The sequence below is a fragment of the Corvus cornix genome, chromosome Z (genome assembly GCF_000738735.6).
Source record: "Corvus cornix cornix isolate S_Up_H32 chromosome Z, ASM73873v5, whole genome shotgun sequence".
Lineage (NCBI taxonomy): Eukaryota > Metazoa > Chordata > Aves > Passeriformes > Corvidae > Corvus > Corvus cornix.
In genome coordinates this window covers 50668130-50691044 of record NC_046357.1, presented here as the reverse complement: position 1 = coordinate 50691044, position 22915 = coordinate 50668130, and the positions used below count along the sequence as shown (strand labels likewise).

Below are 22915 nucleotides of genomic sequence, written 5' to 3'. Positions count from 1 at the left end.
CCCTCCACAACCATGTGTGACTTTTTATTACACATTGTGCTTATCCCTTCTAATGACTCAGTGCAATAATACACACCACATTCCATTGTTACTTCAAGTGAAGACCATGAGGGAACAGGGGCAGACTCAGGTCCACTCAGTATGGGATTAATCACTGTTAATTAAGTATTCCCTTGCAAACATACAGTTCCTAAACACTTGAGGACTTCAAATACCCTCTTCATCACTGCTTCATCCAATAGCGAACAAGCCTACAATCCAAGCTATTTGGTGCAGAAAAATGTGCCATAATTTTTTCTTTTTTAATCCAGGACAGGCAGTATGCAAACTATTGCATGTTTTTATGCCTCTCTGTTTTAGTTTTAGGACTAGGATGCAAACATCATTCTGTCTTGCAAATCCACAGGCAGTGTTCTAGACAGCGTGACTCATTAAGAGGAGAGTGTTTCAGCCACAGCATTTTCTTGGCACACCTACAGAGAGGGAATCCATCCATCCATCCATCCATCCATCCATCCATCCATCCATCCACGGATCCCCGCGGCCGGAGCTGCAATCCCAGATGAATCCCGCCCCTAAAGCACCAGGATAAGGGGTCACTGCGCCCCCTGCTGTCCCCGGGCAGGCTCCGGGACCCGCTCCGCTAGTGATCCTGTCAGTCATTCCTGTCATCATATCTAATAATTTTCCTGCAGCTACAGCCGAACTCAGGACATTAAAACAAAATATGTGAAGTGCAAGTCCTTTTTGCCATAAAAGCCGTTTCATTTTTAACCCCTTTTTTTCTTCAGACTACATTAAAATGTCGTTTAGTACCTCCCCTGTCAGATGGATGCTTTGAGCAACTGCTGCTCAAAGCAAGCAGAGAGGAGTTACTCCAAAACCACGACCTCGTAACACGGTTAAGCCCCAGTCCTAAAAGGTTTAAAAAATGAGGTTACATTCTGATATAAATCAGTTTTCTACAACTGCAACAAGAACTGCTGTTCCAGCAGAACACAGCTACCTGTTTTCCTCTTTTTCACTTTTAGAAATGGCAGTGGATTATTGCTGCGATTAAACACAAAAGGAATGCCGGAAGTACTACACATCAGAAATCCATGAACTATCTCTGTTTGTCCTGGACTTGAGAAACTTCTAATCTCTCCTTTCTGCAATGACTGCTAAGTGCTCTTTCTATGAGTCAGATAATTAAGTATGAAATGGGGCTTTGTCAGCCCTGTGTGAGAAGCAAAGTCAAAACAACTGTAACGTCATCTCAATTAATGATAAACAAAATAAAAGGGCTCTCCTATTACACTTTACCACTACTCATACATTCCTAGCACATTTTCCTAGCACTCAGGAGCAGGAAGGTGTTTCATAAGTTTTGCCAGATTAATACAATACAGAACCACTGTATTAATTGAATAAAGTGACAGTAAGTATGTCAGATCAGTAAGTCTAAGTAAGAATAACATAATTCCTTAATTTTTTGGTTTAAACAGTTGTCTTCAGTAATAAATGACAGTGTTGCTAAGGAGTGGCTTTAAGCATTGTTCAGTATTTTAAGCAGACATTTACAGCATTGCTTTTAACGTGTGAAAGCTTTCCTCATTAAGTAGCAGTGGCTGTGTTTTATATTTGTTACACAGGTTCAATGCAACATGGAATCTGTCACTTTGGAAACCTCTTGCACCTACTGCGTTTGTGATGACAAGTTGGGGGAAGGGTTATGAAGTCCCACACACAGCTGATGTAAAGCTGTAGTCTCTTCTTGATTCTATTCGATAAAATGCTCTCCAATCTTGGTTTTTCACAGAAAACACTTCAGAAATTGTAGAAGCCTGACACTTTTGAATTACTTTATTTCAGATATATGAATGCTTCTAAAAAAAGAACGTCATCACATAACACACCTTTATACTCAACAGAATAAAAATGACAGCTAGTTTATTTGAAGTGTTCTACCAAAAATTGTAAAATGCACAGGTGATAATGAATCAAAGTATGTTTTACTTTAGACTTAGGCTGCTGAACTGGTTTACTTTCATTATTAAAAAGGTGTCTAACAGAACGGTACCAGCTTTCACGTGTTACCTTAATTCACTCACCTTGAGTGAATTAAGAGATCTGCAAAGTTACTCAGAAGAAAAAAAATCCAGAGACAGTCTCAGGGTGTTGTTGTCTTGGAAACTGCAGCCAGACGATGACAGTTTCTTGGAGAAGGATTTATATATGAATACTTTTGTTTAGCATAACTGCATTGTATTTCTCTCCAGTAGAAGAAGAGCAGTATGTTTAGCCAGTGTGGAGTGATGCAAACCTATTCCTCATTTTGCCTAAATGACATTCCTATGAGCCATCAGATTTGACCCAGAAAATACACAGCCATGCCTGCTAGATTTGAAAACCTTGTTTTCTGTACACAAAAAAAAAGGTTGTTCACAGAGTGAACGTATCATTAGTCTTTCATACAAAGAGGAAAAGCTACCCACTTTAATGGAAATGAATTTGCATTTAACCTTCTCAATGGAAAGTACGTATTGAAATGCTATGTTTGCTGAATAAACTAAACCTAAAGGACATGAAAACACATGTTTTGTTAGTTAAAGTTACAAACAGACCTCACAGATGTGCACACTTCAATTTCTAAGCTATAAAAAAATTACGTGGCACAGTTACTTGCTTCTTCTGTACTTCCTTGTATTGAATACATTCAAAGGAATCTCATTTATATCCTAGTCTTTTGAGATCAGCCTCTTGGTGCCAAGACATGGCAAGGAGAAAAGTTTAAAAAAGCATAATCACATTTTTGGAAAGCCAGAGTGAGACATTCTCCAGTTTCAGGAAAAAGGTTAAAAAACAGTGTTATTTTTAATACTATTTTCCAACTCTCTCTGCTACCACCTTTAATTCACATAATGTTTGCAATTGTATCTCATTACACTTGAGAGATGGCAAGTAAGATCTATGCCTCCACTTCAAAGCAAAAAACCCTTCCTTCTGACACCCAGTATTTTGTGCATTAAAGAATAAAAAAGGTCAAATTTGTTTCCTGATCACTAAACTAATACTAAACTAAATAGCAACAAAACTAGCTGAGATGTAGCATGTTTCCAGCACTCTCACAACTCTTCTTTACCTACATTAGTGGGCACCTAGTAGAGTTCTTTCCAAGCAGCCCTGTAAAACTTCTCCAGATCAACAACTGCCCTGCCCTATTAACTACCTCAAAGATAGTTTGTCTTAATAAGACATATTCAGAATGTGAGTCATCAACAACTCCACTGAATGATGAAAACTGTATGAGCAGCTGCAGATACTGAAAACACAAACATATTCCAGGATTCCCTGTATTTGCTTCCCAGACTTTCAAAAGAAAGATGAGACTTCATCCTATGGCTCCACATGTACTTTGCCATCATCTTAATTAAAAATGTGATTTCAGCACTTACAGAACAGAGGAACAAACAAGTCCTGATTGTTTCTAGCAATCCATGTTAATATCTGCATGATGTGATAGAGCACATTAAGTTACAAGTACTAGGACTGAGTGTTGCTGAAGGTTTGAGAGCTGTTATTCTCAGGAGCCTTCTGCTGCTTAGAAGTGTTTTTACATTATCTAGCTTGACTAAAATTGAGGCTTGCATGCATTACCCTTAAACAAAATTGTTCCCTTCTATCAAGTCAATATATTTTTAAAAGTTTCAATCTCAGCCCAGGAGGAGGGAAGGAGGGAGGGAGGACTTAAAAAAATTCTATTACACATTGATATCACAAGACGGTTGTGAAGAAGAATTAGTTAGAATATGCAAATATACACCAAAAGGAAATTAGGTGGTCACAAAATTTCATTCTCTACCATTCTTACTGTAAATCAAAATCAATGTTATTATATATAAAATCAGTTCTCTTACATATAAGGGAAATCTCTTGAGACTGAACTTTGTCCTTCACTGGAAAATGAGTAAGCATTCTCAAAAGTAGTCTAAGGTGGCATTTGGCAGTAAGCACAAACATTGAAGATATTCTAAACACAACACAAAATAAGCTCATTTACAAAAACCATCATCCCACACTCTGCTACAATAGGAAGGAAAATGAAATAGTAATTTTTATTACTTCTCTGAATCATTCCTTGATGATTGTAAGCCAAATCACACTGAAACTACAATTATATAGGGAAATAGTTTCAACATGGGCTTGCTGATACGGAAATTGTAAAGAAATCTCAGCATTGTCTTAGCTAATATTGGACTGACAATCTGCACCTAGCATTAAAATCAGTTATTTTTCTTTTCAGAGAGATTTTAATAAAATTAAAATAAATTACATTTTAAAAGGGAGGAAAAGAGGACGAAATAAGTGTCAGACTTAAAATAATTGATTATGTATGATTTGCTGATTTGAGTGCATATGGCCAACAATTGCTGCTTAAAACCCATCTCGCTCTGTAGGCTGTGTAGGTGTACTCAAACCACTTGATATCACACATATAAAAGTGCTGCTGGAACTTCTCTCAGTCACATCCAGGTCTTATTGAAAATAAATATACACTATCCAGAAAAAGTTTGACATTAGTTAACATGTCAGGAATATGTTCACAACATTAAAAATCTATTCCTAAAAAAAAAAGTAGAACTTTTTATTAATTTAACATATTTTCCATTCAAGAGAATGAGGAATTCAGCGTATGTGAGATTATTTCTTCTTGGCACCTCAGCTGCATTTTTTTTCTAAATAAGAAGTAAAGAATTCGGAGAAACACAGACAAACTTATATCCACAAATGGCATCCATTATACCCAAACTGTAAAGCATACGGAGTGTTTCTCAGAAACTTTTTATCAAAAAAAAATCAGCATATTTTAGAGTGAGGTTTGCTTCCATTCCTTTTATCTTTCATCCACTGGAGGATCATGTTTGCACTGTCTGTCAAAGATGCTGTTTCCACAAGCCACTGATGCTTACTGACCACATGATGAACCAAGCCAAACTCCTTACAGTGGTAAGCAACCTTTATCACAAAATATAATTTATTGCAGTAAAACTGTTATACTAGAATAGTAAATTTTGATGCAATAACAACATACCATGAATTCTTCACATAAACCTTGGAGCTTCTTTGGAGCAAAGCCGGAAGTACTTGACAATGTCTGAACACTGCTGTAACAGGGTTGCAGGACGAGGACTGGGAGGAGTCAGCTCTCCCTGTACTGGTGAGGCCACACCTCAAGTCCTGTGCTGGGTTTTGGGCAGGAAGGACATTGAGGGGCTGGAGTATGTCCAGAGAACAGCAGTGGAGCTGGCGAAGGGTCTGGAGCACAAGTCCTGTGAGGAGCAGCTGAGGGAGCTGGGAGTGTTTAGCCTGGAGAAACTGAGACTCAAGGGAGAACTTACCACTCTCTACAACTGCCTGAAAGGAAGGCATAGGCGGGTTGCCCTCTTATCACAGGCAACAGGATAAGTAAAAATGGCCTTAAGCTGCACCTGGGGATGTTCAGGTTGGATATGAGGAGAATTTCTTCACTGCAGTAGTGCTGAGACATTGGAATGGGTTGCCCAGGGAGGTGATGGAGTCACCATTCCTGGAGGAGTACAAGAAACGACTGGACATGGCACTTAGTGCTATGGTTTCTTTGACATGGTGGTGGTCAGTCAGAGGTTGAACACAGTGATCTTGAACATCTTTTCTTACCTTAATGATTCTCCAATTCTGAGTCAGTGTTGTGAGGTTAACCAAATACTTCATTAAACAATGACTAAACAGCAGTCATACAACCTAGTACTTGCTGCATGCAAAATAATTCACTTGTCTACAATATAGTTTTAGATCTTTTTATATCATCCCTCATTGTAGACATCAAATGCTGGGTAAGGGAGTCTGTCACTCTTGAGACGTAACTCAGAAGCATCCCTGTCCAAGAGATCTCTGTGCAGGAGAACTCAGTGGGCTCTGGCCACTGTAGACACCTGTAGTGTAAAGTGACAACCTTGTCATCAAACACCTCTTTGGTGTGTGTGCAGGTGTGCAATGCTTCATTCCACCTAGTTCCAGACCAGACAAGGTACTGCGGTTCTGGGCCAGGGCATTAGTCCCCAGTAAGCTGTGACTTCACACAAGTTTGCAAGGGTTTGCATATCAGGGTCGATTTCATTCAGGCCTGTTTGTCAGTGTGGCCTGAACCAAAGTACTGTTAACTCAGTCACCACCGCTGCGCATCTCAAATAGCAACAATCTTTCTATTTGCCAACCTGAAAAGCCAAACACCTGCACAACTACTAAGTATAAAACTATATCCATACCCCCCACACTCTCTGATGTTAAAGAATCATCACTGAAAGATCTGAAGACTCAGGCTTTTCATTATACAAAAAAATGTGCTGTGACCTCCTGCATTTGTATCACAGCTGTTAAATTTTCGAACAATCTTTGTAATAAATAGAAAAGCAAGGACAGTGGCTATGCACTTTCCCTCATGTTGGCCATGCAGTGTGATCTGCTTAGAAAAATATTAGGCCATGGGAAATCACTAAGATTGATGTGCCCATTTTCCCATGCACTTGTTTCCACCCTCACAAAGGGGGGGACAACTAGTACCAGTGGTGACAGGTTTTCACAAAAAATATGATACTGAAATCAACAGCACTAAACTCAGTTGGAGCCGTTCGTAAAGATGTAACAAATTAAAATAGCCGGAGGGCACAGAAAGGAGCCAAGATTATTACTTGTTTTGCAAAGGTGGCCATGAAGAAATTAACAATTACATTTCACTCCTGGTGAATTGGATCTAAATTGCAAGATTTTAACCTTTTAGGCATTTATTAAGGCAAGTTTAATGCAATAGGAGTTTGTTATGTCACTTTTGATAGTTAGAAGGATATATTATTCTGTGCCCATGAGAGAATAAGTCCTCAAGCAAATTGCTTCCAATACTTTTAAGACTGACCCAGATAGGAATGGATTACTCAGGGAAATTTCTTTTCTGTGTGTAACAGAGAGATAATTCTTGACTATTTAATTATGGTGTATTTTCTACAGTTTATGCCCTATGTGAAATTTAACAAAAGAATATTTTCTGAAGTAAATTACTATCATTTCCCCAAAATTACAGGAAGTAAGCATTCTTGGCTGACAACTCAAGAATCACTCCCAAAAGCTACTATAAAGTATCATGTGCAATATTAATACCAATGCCCACCTCACTAGTTTTGACAATGTATATAATTGCCAATATGTACAATTAAATAACTTTTACTATGGCATTTGAATAAGAATAGCAATTTAATATTCAGTCCTCTTCAAAAGGTATGCATGAAGTCATAGACAGTATATTGTCAGTTGATTGCACTATTCTAAATAACTCCTTTTGCAACTTGTAAGTACATTAGTAGTTTTGTATGAATTTTCAGTACTTTCATAACTTTGCATTGTTATGACTGATTTTCACTTACACCCCATACTAAAACTAAAAAACCACCAAAACCCCAATCCATCTGAAACCCAAAAATTAGACTTTCAATCCACAGAGTATTTTTGTCATGATTAATGACATCTAAAAGGTGTTTTATACTGGTCTAATTCACCAAAACCTCTTTACAGAATTACAACAACAAAAACCCAACCCAAACCAACCTCATAGCTAGAACTATTTCAGTCACTGTATTCCCTGACTGAACTTCAATTTTCTGCTTTTAATAAATGTGACTCAAACCCATACACGAACAAATTGCACAGAACAAAGTGAGAAGGCAGTGAGCCAGAAGAGGTATATTGTTATATACTTAAAGCTGACTTAATCCTTTCCAGCATGGCAAATAGGCATAAATTAAAATTTCAGGGTTATGCTGAACACAGAAATCCAAGCTATTTTGAAAAACAGTTTGCATTTTTCAGCTAAAAATATCTCCCAATGCTCACCAAGTGTTGCAATACCTTTCCTCATACTTGTATTTTTGCTCATTTGACATCCAGAATGTATCAGTTTACTTCAATAATTTCAGATACCACACATCATAAAAACACAGTCTATACATTCTACAAGGTGAATGAAAACCTGGAACAGCACAGACATGTAACACAGTTACCTGAAACCAGCATTGTTTGGTCTAAATTTTTCCACTTAACATATGGGCTATTAAGAAGGCCCATCAAAAATTCCCATATGCAATTAGTTTTCTAATTTAGAGTTCAACACACTGAACCTTCAAACAAATTTGCAGAGGCCCAAATTTGTCAAAGGCAACAGTTTCTTAACATCACATTTCAAGGGCCATATGACTTTTCAGGCTCTTGTCTTATTATTATTTGTATTAAAAAATTACTGAGTTGAAGCCTAAAACCAAAATTAAAGCATCATTTGTTTTCTCAGCAAACAGAACACACCAATTGTTTACTACTCTGAAAATGGTAATTTAGATCTGCCTCACACTATTACATCCTCTTTTTCCTGGGCATGCACTAGAGTAAAAAGAACTACTGAAAGAAAAGAAATAAAAAGTCTACTTGATTTCAATGTTTATGTAGTTATTGTAATAAATAAGTTTCTCAAATTTCTGAAAATGTTTTGGCAAGTAGGCTGTACTGGAGCTGCTAACACAACACATGCTGCCTGTCTTTGGCTTGCAAAGGCATTCAGGTCAGAATCCTGTTATTAGGGTGGATTGACATCTGTGAGCACCAAGATGCTAGAGAGGTAATTCTTGAATATTTAATTATAGTGTATTTTCTACAGTTTATGCCCCATGTGAAATAGGTCTAATTCACCAAAACCTCTTTACAGAATTACAAGAACAAAAACCCAACCCCGAGATGCTCAGGCTAGCTACTGACATTAGTATTGCAATGAAGTAGCCAGCCCACAGTCTGAAAGGTAGTATTATAATGGTGAAAAGAAGAAAACTATGGGAAATGGGAATGCAGGAAATCCTGGTTTCTAGATCCGGAGTACATGCTCCACATAACTTTCAACCAGAGGAATGTGAGTCCAAACAAAACAAAACAAAAGCATATTGTGAAAACGAGAATAAAGCATGTATGCAGAAAAATACAGCCATTTATAGCTTAAAGAGGCATCCATATGAAGAGCGGACAGAACTCCACTACTAAAGAAGTAGTAAAGTAGGTATGTTTATTTCCAGCTGGGACGCACGGGGGATCGCTCCTCCAAAGCCAAGCGTGCCGACAGCTGCATTCAGCTCGGTATTTATCGGGTTACAAGTTCCATATTCATTAAGTTTGGCAGCACGCCTATACATATTCATCACCTAGCCCCGCCCAGCCTCGCTTCGTATTATAATGAACCCAAAAGTCATTTACATCCGCGTTGCGCTTGCGCAGTGTGGTCTGGTGGCTTTGGTAGGGGTCTTCCGAGGGTCTTTTTGATGAAGTCAGGAGTCTTCATCATCCTGAACTTTTCACCTTTCTTCCCTACGCATGCTCTTTTGTACCCCTGGCCTGGGTTTAAGCTTCGAGACTGGTTTGAGCTAGTTTTGGGATGAGGCAGGATGTCTGTCTGAGACTCCCTCTGCCCTTATCAGTGGTCTCTTATCTTTTCTTCCTGCCCTGGTATGCTGACCAAGCTGGATGCATTGTTCCTAACAAACTAATTCTCCTGCTTCCCATCCCCCTGATTCACATAAACACCTAAAAATATTATTTCACGAATACATGAAAGACAAAGATAGCAATGTTACCTCAGGAATCAATGAAATATGACAAAATTTAACTAACAGAAAGACAAGAGCCACAAGAAATACATTTCAAATTTAAGGTTAGTTTACTTATAAATCCAGCAAAAAGCTGGCAACTTCAGCACGTAAGAACACATTCAGTGTTTCTCTGAGGGACTTTTCTATTTGTTTTTCCATACATCTCATTGACGGAGCACTCTTCTCCAGATTTTTTTTAAATTATTTTTTATTTTATTATATTTTTAAGGAAAATATACGGAAGAGTCTACCAGGCCTCCTGGGGGGAGAAGGTAACGATAAGCAGATGATGATGACGACATTGCAAGCTTTCAAATTAGAGACAATTCAACTACGCACAGTTAATGCTTTGTAAATACATTAATTTCCAAATGACAAGCAAATACAGAAGTTACGGTTCAGAATCACAATCACCTCTTCGCATTCAGCCTCGAAGATAAGCGCTCCCATGTCTCTTGGGAGTCAAGAGAAGCTGTACACACATGCTTATCTTTTAAAGTACGTGGCCCAGCGCGACTGCTGACATAAAGGCACGCACTGACAAAAATCCCGTGAGAATGATCAGCGGCCGCTCCCGCCGTGCCCCGCCGGCCGCGCCCCGGCACCGCCCCGCGCCCGCCGCGGCCGCGCTGCCCCGGAAGCGCTCCCGCCGCCGCCGCCTGCGGGAACATGGCCGAGTCGCCGGAGGAGGTGGCGGTGCTGGTGCAGCGGGTCGTGAAGGACATCCACAACGCCTTCCAGCGGAACCCACACATGTGAGTGCGGCCGGGGCCGGGCGGCGCGGAGGGAGCGCTGCCCGCCTTGCGGCCCGTGCGCGCTCCGCGGCCGCCGGCGGGCGGGGTGCGGGTCCCGGCGGGGCCGGCCGGGGCCGGGGCCGGGCCCGGGCCCAAGGTCACGCCGTGAGCGGCCGCGGGGACCGGCCGGGTGTCCTCCGAGCGGGAGGACCGGCCCCGGGCGGCTGCGGTGGCACCTGTGCCTCGCTGGGGCAGGGCGCCGTGCCCTTGTCCTCGGTGCTCTCCTGCCGCCGCGGCTTCTCCTGGAAAACGCCGCGGACTCGCTCCGGGGGCCTGAGCCGCTGACGACCCGTGCGGTGCGGCCAGAGCCACCTCGCCGGTAAAACCTACCGAGTCATGGAAGCCAGCGGGGGCTCCGCAGTCTGGAAGCGATGAGTATCTTTTCAAAGGAAAGTTGCTAGGTGACCTCTCTCTGAACTCGATGTTTGGCAGTATTAAACGCATCGCACAGTCGGGATGGGGCTGAGCGTTCCCGGCGGGTGGGCCAGCAGGAGGCAGCGGGTTCTCGGTGTGCCTGGAACAGAGCTCTGGCGCTGGTGGGAGCAACGCTCAGGATTGAAGCCTCCTGAATTGCGCCCTTGCACAAACAGAGCCGTGTGGTGAATACCACCTTCAAATCTGTATCTGTTGGCAGAGGTGCCAGTGCTTTTCATTGTGTTTTGTTTTGAGGGAGACAGAGTGACTATGAAAATGCAAACTACAGTAATTGCTATTTTGTGACAGTCGGATATATCCAGCAATCTCGGGGGCAGATGGTGTGTTTTATTTTCAGTTCCATTGTTGACCAGCCTTGAGACCCTGTTTTAAGTGCCTCCCATATTTCTGTGTCCCAGAACATATTTCCCCAGCCTTTAAGACACAAACTAGGGAAGTATCTTTAAACGTACACACAAGCTCCATGTTAGTTATGGCAAGTAAGGTAGCATATAATGAATAACAACTTCATAACTTAAGTCAGGTGTATTTGTGTCAGTTGGAAACTCTGCAGTCTCTGAGGTGGTGGCCTATTAATCTGTTCCAGAAAGTGATAAGCTAAACAATTGCATGGGAAAATTTCATGGCACCTAATTTATCCCTTTGCTTAAAAGAGAAGATTAGAATAATACCCTCATGTTTCTCTAAATGTAGTAAGCAATCTCGGTGGGCGGCCAGATTTTAAAATGCAGCATATGGATGCTGTTTAAAAAAGCTGCGTTTTGCCTTGAAGCTTCATTTTTAGGATGTGAAGCATACTGTGCTGTAAACAGCCAGTATTTATGAATGAATGTTCTGATTTTTTCATAGTTCCCACTCTTCTGCCAGAATTCTTTATTGGTAGCAAACTTTGAGATGGTGTTTTTGAAGAATATGCTGTTATTGCAGTGTTCTCTCATAGATGCAGTCTCAGAGATGAAAGTAGGCTGCAAGAGTTGTGAGTGTTGAGACTGATGCACTGTGGAATGCTTCAAATGAGAACGCACAACCTGCTGCTAGTTTATCCCTCAGAGTAGAAAAGGTGACAGTTTTGTTTGCTAGACTTCTGACGTGGTTGAAACTACTTGGAATGGGACTCTGCAGGCCAGTGTGGGCTGTGGGCCCTTTGCTGTGCTGCCTCTGTGCCTCGGGAGCACCAGGCTGCAGCCGTGCTGGCCAGGTGTTTCCATGTATCTGCATCTTGTCTTCCTGCTGCTGGCCAGCTGCAGTTCCTGACACGTGGTATCCTCCTGAATTCAGCATGTTACAGATCCAGGTTTGAATTCTTTTATGTGGGATATGCCTAGATTCACTGAAAATAAGGAATCTGCTACATGCAGGATGTTCTTATTCACTTACTATACTTTTGTCCCCTACTCACTTCCTGTCCAGCATCTGTTGACCCTTGTCTTTGGCTGTTTGTACGCCTACCCACTTAGCATCTGTCAGAATGGGTGTTTTGTTTTGATAGGTTCATAGTTTCATAAGTTTTAAAATGGCATCTGCACTAAAAAGCATGTAAAAATAAAATTTTAGACTAAATACAACATAGGATTGATATTTCTCCTTTTTTCACTTTAAATGAAATTTGCAACAAGACTGTATTTTTTTTTAAGATGAGCTTCTAACTAAATATGCAATGCAAAATTCTTTTTGCCTTTTCTCTCTGATAGCACCACTTATTTTCAGTTAGATAACTGTGTCAACATACTAGTTTTCAATTTTGTGAGCCTTCTTTTACATTTAAGTGTTTTTACCCAGTATTCCAAGCACAGATCTTGATAAAGTCACATATGTGAGCTATCCCGGTGGAACGTCCCATCACCAACAGCGAGCAGATCAATATATACTTTCTCTTTGAACTTTGCTGTTTCTTTACGTGTAAAATGAAGCAGAAACAGATGAGCTTCTCAAAAAAGTACATGAATTTGTTGGAAATAACTGGCAAGATGAACTCTTAGATGGTAGCCCAGCATTTGTGTACAAAATATGAAGGTACTGCTTATATTTTGCCAAGAGAGGTTGGATTATATTAAAGGTGAGCTTCCAGAAAAGAAGTCAGAGAAGGTCTGTCCACATGGAGTGCCTGAAGCTGAAGACCCATCATGGTAGTGTCACACAAAATGGTTCCTACCCTAGATGTACCCTGGTATTATGGATTTGTGACAGAGGGAACTTTTTCGTATTATCATGGCTTTAAAAGTTTACAGCAGATTGGCTAGGGTTTGTTGTGGGGAGGGCCACTGAATGGCTGAGTCAACAGACTGGGACTCTTGAAGCAGGTGCTGCAATGGCTTGTCAGTACTGTTCTGTCCTGGCTAAGGTTTGCATTATGGACCAGGTCTGAATTTTGCAGCTCCAGGGTCTCTCAGATGTCATTTTGCACATCTTCTCAGCTCAGGCTGAAGAAGCTCTGTAATGGCTTAAGACTTCATGACAATGCACTGAAAACCTTCCACTACTTCCTGGCTGTTTCCACAGCATATTTCAGGAATATGAACTTATGTGGTATCCTGTAAATATAGACATAATTTGTGAAATTTTTGGAACGTGACTGTGGTGCCTGCTTTGAGGAAAATAAATGTAAAAGCACCAAATAACTTCTAAACTTCAAGACACAATGTCAGAAATCTGGGGAGAGGAATTGAATCTTACTTTAGACTAATGATACAAATACCAATGAACTGCAGCCCTCAGTTGGTGTCTCCTTCAGTACTGAGAGCATTTTGCTCCTGTCACTTTTCCTAAATGCAGGGACTGAACATTCTGCAGTGAGTTTGGGCAGTCCTGTCATATGAACAGCTTCCATCATATGGCTGGGACGTTTTGTATGGTCAGTCACTTCATTTCACAAGCACTAATTCAGCAGTGTCTGTATCTGAGTCCTGCTGCAGAAGCTTGCTTTGGGTGCATGATGGAGCAGACACTGCAGTCATTCTTGAGCAGTGTCTCCTGGTAGGCTTGCCCTATTACTTAGTCCTTTTGTAGATCTGAGGGACCTACAGAAGGACAGTTAGATGGTGCCCTGAATAAATTGTTTTGTGAGATAGGCACCCCACCTTAGATAAATCTGCGTCGCTGGTATTTCACACTGTGAATTCTGTTGATTCTCAGGAACTGAATGCAACATGATGATTTCTGAAGCACATGAATCATCAAAAATTATACCAAAGTTTTGGAGACAAGGTTGTTACCAGATGACAAATCTTGGTTTGCATCTTCACAAAAACTGAGTAGTCACCAGATAAAGCATTTTTTTGTATTGCACTATGTCTTACTGCATTTCACTGTGCAGTGGGTCTAGTCCTCTGGTGATTTTGACTTTCAGAGTGCATTCTGGATTTGAAGTGTTTCAGCCTGACTTGTCAGCTTTGTGCAAACTGTACCTGTGTATCATTTTGGCATGTTCAAAGCAGTATTGTGAAACTTTGCTAACCCAAGTCAGACCTTTTGCATTTGGTAATAAGTAAAGGTGTGGATGTGTGTTTTGTGGATTTTTTTCTCTCCTTGCTGTTTACCTTTGGTGTACTGTTTGTAAGTTACAGCAGGTAAGTTCTTGTGGTAATTCACAGAGCTAATTAGCCAAGCTGTGCCTGACTGCATCTTCATCGGTTTTGAGGACTTTGATGTCCCTGTATGTAAGGCCAGACAAAATTTGGCCAAGGACCAGGTTTAGTGTTCATAAAGGAAAGACCCAGCAATAAGTACAAAATTCAGGCTTTTAAGATAATGTATTGAAAGAAGCAGACTGGAATGTCATTTTAGGTTTAATCTTACTAGCTTCTTGAAGAGCTTAGCTTGTGTTAAATGGAGCAGCACACATGAGGATCTTGGTTTGATACCCGTTGCTTTCTTTTGGTGGGGTAGGAGAATGCTTTTTTTCTTCTCTCTGTTCTCAGCTGACTAGGGAAGAAGCTAAAGGGACCTGAGTGTGTGTTTGGAGACAGAGCCACATGATTTGCAAATGTTTTACCTTGAGATCACCTTACCTGTGCTTTTTGTGGCATGTGATATATGTTGTGATATATGGAAGATTGAGTCTGTTTTCTGAATAAGCAAATACACTCTTAAAAAAGCACACTGTGCCACTTCTGGTTACTTCAGTAATAATCCAGTGAAGACACAGAACTAAATCAGCACACTCAGTGTACCCAGTAGTAAAATTTATTTAAGATAATTGAGGTTGAGAGGCTGTCACTCGAAGTGTATCTGTAGATCTTGTATTAAGAAAACTTAAGATGCAGAATTCATTTCTGAGCTCACAAGAAATATTTTTTATCCTGTGTGAGAGCTGAGGATTTCCTTCTTTAGCAACAAATTTTTCCATTGAATGGGAGTTCGTGGAGAAATTATGCATAATGGAAAGCATAAAATAATGTTGGTTTCTGTCGATACAAGTGTGAATCCTTGATGAACCGTGTTTATTTTTAAGAAGCTGCTGAAGCTGCTATTCCAACATGCTAGAAAAACCTGATGAAAAAGTAAAATATGGTATGGCCCATTGAAACTAAACAGCTGAGTCTCTTCTGCTTGGTTTGCTGGTGCGAATGCTTGTGTTTGTCGCTGTTGTTTTAAAGGCTTAAGTTTCTCCTACAGAATTGTCATCTCATCAGAGATGCCCTCTGTGTCTCAAATCTTCCCCCTGTTGATCATGCTGCCTTGCATGGGACAATGAAAAATGGTATGTGTGGAAGTGAGCATATGGCTGTCTATGTGGTTTTCTTCTGTGTCATCTTTAGTCTCAGAGCACGTGGTCAGGCTACTACTGCAGGGCACAGCTGGCTAGCTTTTGGTCAGTCAGGTGCCTGTACTAGTTAACATGTTCTGTTTCTCTTGCTGAAGCAGTTGTTGCAGCTCTGTCACATTTATTACAAAAACAGAGGTGCTTGTGTTGATTCAGCTGAGTTAAACTGCTTGGATGACAACCTAAACACAGAAAAAGTGGGGCCTTTGTCATTTAGGATCTTTGTGAAAATCTAATAAAACCTTTTAGATTACAGATTTCAGCAAAGATGAGGAAAAAAAAGATGATGAAATGTTTGGCTGGGAAGCATTGCTAGCATGCGCTATTGAGAAAAACAATTGTCACCTACAGGAAATAATCTTATATTTCTTTCTGTTTTTTAAGAGATGAAATTGGATTAATACCCTGCCCTGAAGCCAGATATAACCGGAGCCCTATTGTCCTGGTAGAAAACAAGCTTGGTGTGGAGAGCTGGTGTGTGAAGTTTCTTTTGCCGTATGTCCACAATAAACTTCTCCTCTACAGACAAAGAAAACAGTGGCTGAACAAAGATGGTAAGTTCTAGGTCAGAGAAGAGAATATTACATGATTCTTAGTGCACATTTTTTATTCATCGTGGAATCATTTAGTGTGGGAAAGAGCTTTAAGGTCAGAGTCCAGCCATAAACCTGACACTGCCAAGTCCAACACTAAACCGTGTTCCTAAGTGCTGTTTACCTGTCTTTTAAAATGCTTGTAGGGAGGGTGATTCCACCACTTCCTGGGCAGTCTGTTCCAATTTTGACAACACTTTTCAGTGAGGAAAGTTTTCCCCATATCCTACCTAAACTCTCCTGATGCAGCCCAAGACCATTTTCTCTCATCCTGTTGTTTGTTACCTGTGGGAAGAGACTGACACTTGGCTACAACCTCCTTTTAGGTAGCTGTAGAGAACAATAAGGTTCCCCCAAAACTCCTTTTCTTCAGGCTAAACACCTCCAGCTCCCTCAGCTCTTCTTTATAAGACTTGTGCTCCAGTTGCCCTTCTCTGGACTCACTCCAGCGCATTGATGTCTCCATGAGTACATGGAGACGGTCACTGGTGTGATCCTGCTGGCCACACTGTTGTGATCCAAGCCAGGATGCCCTTGGCCTTCTTGACCACCTGAGGACGCTGCTGGCTCACATTCAGCTGGTTCTGGCCAACAGTTCTGGGTCCTTTTCCACCAAGCATCTTTCCAGCCACTGTCCTCCAAGCCTGTAGTGTTGCATGGAGTTGTTGTGACCCAGGGGCAAGACCTATCAGAACCTCATACAAGTGGCCTTGGCTCATCAGTGCAGCCTGTCCAGATTCCCCTGCAGAGCCTTCCTACCCTCCAGCAGATCAGCACTCCCACCCAGCTTGGTGTAATCTGCAAACTGACTGAGGGTGCACTTAATGCCCTTCTCTGGATCATTTACCCTTGTTAATGCCAGCTTAACCTGTTCTGGAAGAAGTGATGGTTACTGAGGAGAGCAGGCTTTGGATTGTGCATCTTAACAGCTTAAACAAGTTGTAGGATCATCTAGTTGAAAATGTAATTTCTTTCTCTCTTGCCCAAACTGGAAAGGTTAGAGGGAGACAGCTTACTTGAATGAGTTATTTAGGGAAGTGATGTTAGTTGATACGGAAAGAATTTCCTCCTGTTTTCCTGAGTCAGAAGGAAAATGTGGTAATGCATATATCTAAAGTAAGAAATGAGTGCAGTGTTTCAGATGAAGAGGTACCACAAAGTATTAGTCCCTACAGCTTGGTAATTGTAAAGTTTTATTTCCTTTCTCATCTCTTTGTTTTGGTTTGGTTTTTAGTTGGTTTTAACTTGCATGTAAAATTCTTTGGTATATGTTCTTTAAAAAAATTCAAAATAAAGAATTATGAACAGATGTGACATAGGAGGTATTTGACTACTTATAAGGTGTCCTGTTCAGAGTAAGAATGAAAAAGAGTAACTAGTTTATGAAACAAGTTTTTTGTTTATTGTTGTGGTGTCTTCTAAATAGCAGTGTAGATCAGGAGGATATGTCTGGTCAGTAGCATCTCTCTTTTGATACCTGCTTTTCTCTTCTTTAGTATTTTATTGCTGTAGTCTGTTTCGCTTTAAGTGGATGAACCCAGCTGTGCATCGATTCTCATTGAAGTGCAGTGTACAGCACAGTCACATTTATAGACTCAAGTCTATAAATGTGCACTTGAGCTTCTTTTGCATTCAGGGATGATATGGAAAAGAAGGTTGAGGTCTTTAGTGGATCTTGGAGTAGGAGCATTCTTAAGGCAGTGAATGTTGCCTACTTTTGTCTACTTGGTGGCAGAGTCTAGATCCGCTAAACACACTTAGATTTGTTAAACACACTTTGATTCCTTATTACAAGCATACAGATGCATAATGCAAGCCTTTTGGAAAGAGTGGCATGAAATGGCAGTCAAGGCAGATTGTGACAAGGAGGAATGCGTTCACCTGGCAACATGCAGTCTTCCAGTGCTAGCTGTACACCTTGGGTGTGTTAGAGTAACAGTGCACTGGCTTGATCCTTAGAATTAATTACCCTTCAAAAGAGTTGCTCAAAGAAGTTGGAGTGTTTTCATGTGTTGCTGGGTATGACTGACCTGTTGATTGTATTTTATTTTTGTCTAACAGATTTTTTTGTGTGTTTTTGTGTCATTGTGTTTCTCACACTCCTCCCAGAGGGTCGATGTCATGTCATTATGTGATTAACTAGGAAGAGTATTTTATGGACTTTAAAAATTTTACATTGCCCTTTATTTTTTATTTTCACAGAATTTATTTTCTTTAATATTTTTTGTCATTACAGACATCTTTAAAAGACTCTATTCCTAGGGGATGTGTATTGCTAACATAAGTAACTTCATTTCTTCTTGGCCTTTGTGTTCTATGGTTAGAAACCAGGATCTTTTTGATAACTGCCACCAAGCTGCTGCTGATTTATTCAGTTTTGATAGAAACTGGTGATTGTGACATCACTCCAGACACTCATTTATAATGCAGATGACTACAAAATCAATAAAAAGAGATTTAATACAGGGAATAAAACTAATGTTGACTGACACATAGTGAGATACAAACTTCAGCATTTGAACAGTTGAACCTGCTAGCACAGGCAATCTTACCGACACCAGTGGTTCTCATTGCAGTGCTTTTGGAGGTCTGAGGTAGGAGTTTGGGATGTGTATTGTTATTATGCTGCAGATCTCCAGCAGGGAGACTTCATTTTGGTGTCAAGTGTTACTGTGAAGTCTCACCGTTGAAGTTTCCACACAGACAGAAACTTCTTGTTTCAAGCCAAACTACAAACATTGAGATGTGTGTCATGTTTTCGGATGTGTGAAGATGACTGATAGCCATTACCTGTGTGCTAGCACCCTGTTGCAGTCACAGCAGTGCAGGTGCTTTGTTGTGGTGACGCGCCGTGATGCCACAGGGATGGTATCTGTGAGCCTCTGCTTCCCTCATGGGTGAAACCTTGCAGAACCCTTCCTCTCAAAATGCAGCTCAGAAAACTGTCAGTGAATATGGCAGTAGGATGAATTTTAGTGCCTGCAACTTGTTTGGCTTTCTTTTGAAAATGAAACTCCATTCTGCTTTGTCTCTTCACTTACAAAAGTCGGTTTCAGATGCGTGAGAAGAGGTGATCTACAGCATTTTCATGTCTGCTGAGGTTTTCTGTAACCACTGTAAAACACAATCAGGGCCTTAATGTTAATGACCTGTTTGAAAAGGAGTTTAGTATGTTTTACCATAATTAAGTTTCAAATTTGATAGAAGGTTTTAGCAGAAACTGAACTGCAGTGGTGGAGAGAATGAAGGCAAAAATCTTTCCCAGGTTGGCTTAGAGACTTGTCTCTAATGTGTCATAAGTATGTATACCCTGTCACGAGATGTTGCATTTTTTTTTCAGTATTCTGAAGGATTTGGCTCCAGATTGCTTTTGACAAAAGTGTATGCTTGGAATTTGGCAGGGTAGTTGTTTTCTTTTGCATCTAGTAAAGAGGTAGATTTGTCTATTACTGCTTCAGAACTCAGCTGTATATTCTGTTGAAGCTTGTTATAAATGGTGATTGCAGATGTAGTCTCTAGTTACCTCTTCTGTTTTGTTTGAGTCACTGTAAGCCATTTAAAATAGAACAGAGCAGAAAAACAGATTTAAGTGTCTGTTTTTAGATGTGGCATCTGATATTTTTTCTGATAGGATCTTGGAAGAAGAAGGTACTTTATAGTCATTCATTGGTAGGTTAGTGACACAGGTGTTTAATTTAGTTACAGTTTCTTTTGGATACTTGGAATCCAGAATAATGACTGCTTCTCTTGCAACTATTTCAGTTTAGAAATCTGAATTTTACAATGTGTTCTTATCCTTTCTCCAATATTTTTAAAATTTATGCATGCGTGCTATTTATATTATGCCAAGATGGTTTTCTGAAATTGTTACAAACTGCTCCCAGAATGTCTAAAAAATTGGATATAGCCATATTTAAAAAGTAAGCTAAAACCTTATTGTTTTATTCATCATTTTGCAGTTGGGGGGACTTTAATGTGCAAAAGGGCATGTTCAGTGTGAGCACCTATAATGCTGTAGTTTGCCTAAAATGTATTTAGTAGAAAGTAATTTTAAATTATAAGATATGTTGGGTTTTATTACTGACACGGGGAAATAGCTGGCAACTACTAGAATTGTGTCCCAGACCTGTCATAAGACTTTCTATTGAAAAGTGGCTCAGAGGTTACCAAATTGTGTCATTTCACATCTCTGGCTCAGAATCTACACTTCATGACTCTTCAACTGTTACTTACATCAAAGAACATTGACATGAAAGAATTGGATATTACTTGGAGATTTTCCTTTTATCTTTCCTTTGGTAAGGTTTAGGATGCAGTGAACCTCTGTAATGGGAAAATGGACAAAATGTTAAATGTAATGGGAAAATGGACAAAATGTTCTGTGTAAGTTGGACTTGATTGAGTGCTGTTACAGACCTATGAGATTACCAGAATGGTCGTATTAATTGGAAATAATGACTAAACAAACTGTATGGTTCTAAGTGGACTTTGAAAATCTTTCCTAAAAAGTATTCAGAAGACTGAAATAGGTTGTAATAAATTTTTGCTTGATGTGTATGTAACATGTACAGTGGTAGTACCTAATAGTTACTAAAACCATTATTGTAGGTAAAATGGAAAATGTACATGAAACAATCACAGCTCACAATTTTAACTGTACCTCCTTATAAAACTGATGTTTTGTTAAATGTTGCCAAACTAGCTTTTTGAATGTAAAATTGAAGCATTAGCCACAAAACACTTAGCAGATGTTTAATTTTATGTATGTTCAATTTTGTGTATGTGGGTAGTCCTGGTTATTTGAATTGGGATAGTCAGCTGCATAAAATTAAATGGGTGTTGAAATACTTCTTGTTCAGGAATTGGGTATACCAAGGAAAAATATTGGTACATTCAAGCAGTAAATTAGGAAGAAGCTTTGCACATAAGAGAAATATTTATTCCTTGGCAGCAGAGAGGGGTTTGACTAAAACTTGTGAAAATAGAAAGTTAAGTTCATTCCTTGAGACAGTTTTCAAAACATCACAGCTTAGTGCAAAGTCAACGGTACACTAAAGACTTCCACACCACACCCCCCATCACCCCTTGCATTATATGATGGCTTAGCATGTTCCTCATAAGGAAGAACATTATGAAAGCCACACAATTTCTTTGCTGGACATAAATGATCAATCAGTCACCCAGTAATACATGAAGGTATTTCACTTTTTCACCTACTCAAGTACTAACTTCCATTTCAAAGATGTGTGAAGCTGTGTCCCTTTGCATTTTGAATTAATTTATGTCCCGTTACTGTTGAATTTTTTCAACGACTTCTTAACAGTTCATTTTACAGTCATATTAACCAGAGATCTGTTTCCATGAGCACCATCTTCTTCCTTCAAGTAATAAAGTACCTCTTATTTGCTGGAAATCACCAGAAGTACTATCTAATTAGTATGCTAAAAGCAGGGTGATTAGGAGAGACTGTAGCCAAATTTAATTGACAGTAAAAGCTTGGATAGTCACATTCAGTTTTTATGACATAGTTAAAAATAAGGGTAATACATAAATCTACAGTATACAGTGCTTAAATGCAGGGATGCAAACAAGTGTTGTGAGTTTTGCTTAGGATTTTTACTGAATTAGTCTTAAAGTTTCAATCTGAAGCACTTCACAATGTATTTAAAGTGTTTTCTGTGCAGTTCAATAGGGAGTACTTTTGTAATTCTTATTCATAGCTGTGGTGTTTCATTTTTTAGCTACAGGTTTTTTATAGTGTGTGTATTTTTTGTAACAGTAGAGTATATGGCAGCCATCTGCAGCTGCCGTATACTTACTGCTTAGCTGCCATATACTACATACTAAAATAGTAGGGTATATTTTTACTTCTCTGTAGTATTTAAAAATCTTTGGATCTTCTTTGAAGAGTTCTCTGCTTCTCATACATAGTGTGTGTGCAGTTAAAATCACTGAATACTCAAGGATTTTGTATAACTATCTTTCCTTGCTGAGGGCATACTCAGTTCATTATTTTAAAAAATGGAAAGGGAGTATATGGCAGATCTTGCTCCCTCTTAAATTAAGCTAGCATTTCTTCTGGAATGAGACAGAGCAGTATTTTACAGAGGTGGTCATCCACAGGTACAGCAGCCCGTAGCGGAGAGACTTTGAGGAATGAGTAAGGGACTGCGGAGAGATCAGTGCTGTGTGCAGATCATTACTAATCCTAATGTCTCTTGTTCCATTGTTGTAGAGCTGATAGATATCACGTGTACCCTGCTACTGCTGAACCCCGACTTCACCACTGCTTGGAACGTGAGGTATGTTGCACTCAGAAAATGCCATCGGAAAGACCTGAGCCTTACATGAGCAAGCTGAAAGCTTTGTTTCAAGTGGTAGGTAGTGACACAGCAAGAACTTGTCAGCTAAGAAGTACTGAAGGAATGTTAAAAATCTCTTCTTTCCTGTATACTGCAGATAGTTTAAGACTGCCCTTTTTTGGTTTTTATTGGGTTTGGTTGGTTGGTTGGTTGGGTTTTTTGTTTGTGGGGTCTACTTGTTTGTTTGGGTTTGGTTTTGGGGAGTGGTTTTGGGGTTTTTTTTTTTTAGTGCAGGCTAAAGATTACGGTGCATATGAAGGCACATGTTTGCACCACA

The 22915-nt window shown here is 40.0% G+C and overlaps 1 protein-coding gene across 1 annotated transcript in view; it reads left to right on the top strand.

Annotated features, from left to right (window-relative positions):
- Positions 1-10324: 10324 nt before the first annotated feature.
- PTAR1 (protein prenyltransferase alpha subunit repeat containing 1) overlaps positions 10325-22915 on the top strand; it is a 29783-nt gene continuing 17192 nt past the window's right edge. Inside the window, exons 1-3 of the mRNA XM_039567547.1 lie at positions 10325-10447; positions 16068-16237; positions 22512-22578. Coding sequence (XP_039423481.1) covers positions 10362-10447; positions 16068-16237; positions 22512-22578 — 323 coding nt within the window. The 5' untranslated portion in view covers positions 10325-10361. The remainder of the gene's footprint in view (positions 10448-16067; positions 16238-22511; positions 22579-22915) is intronic.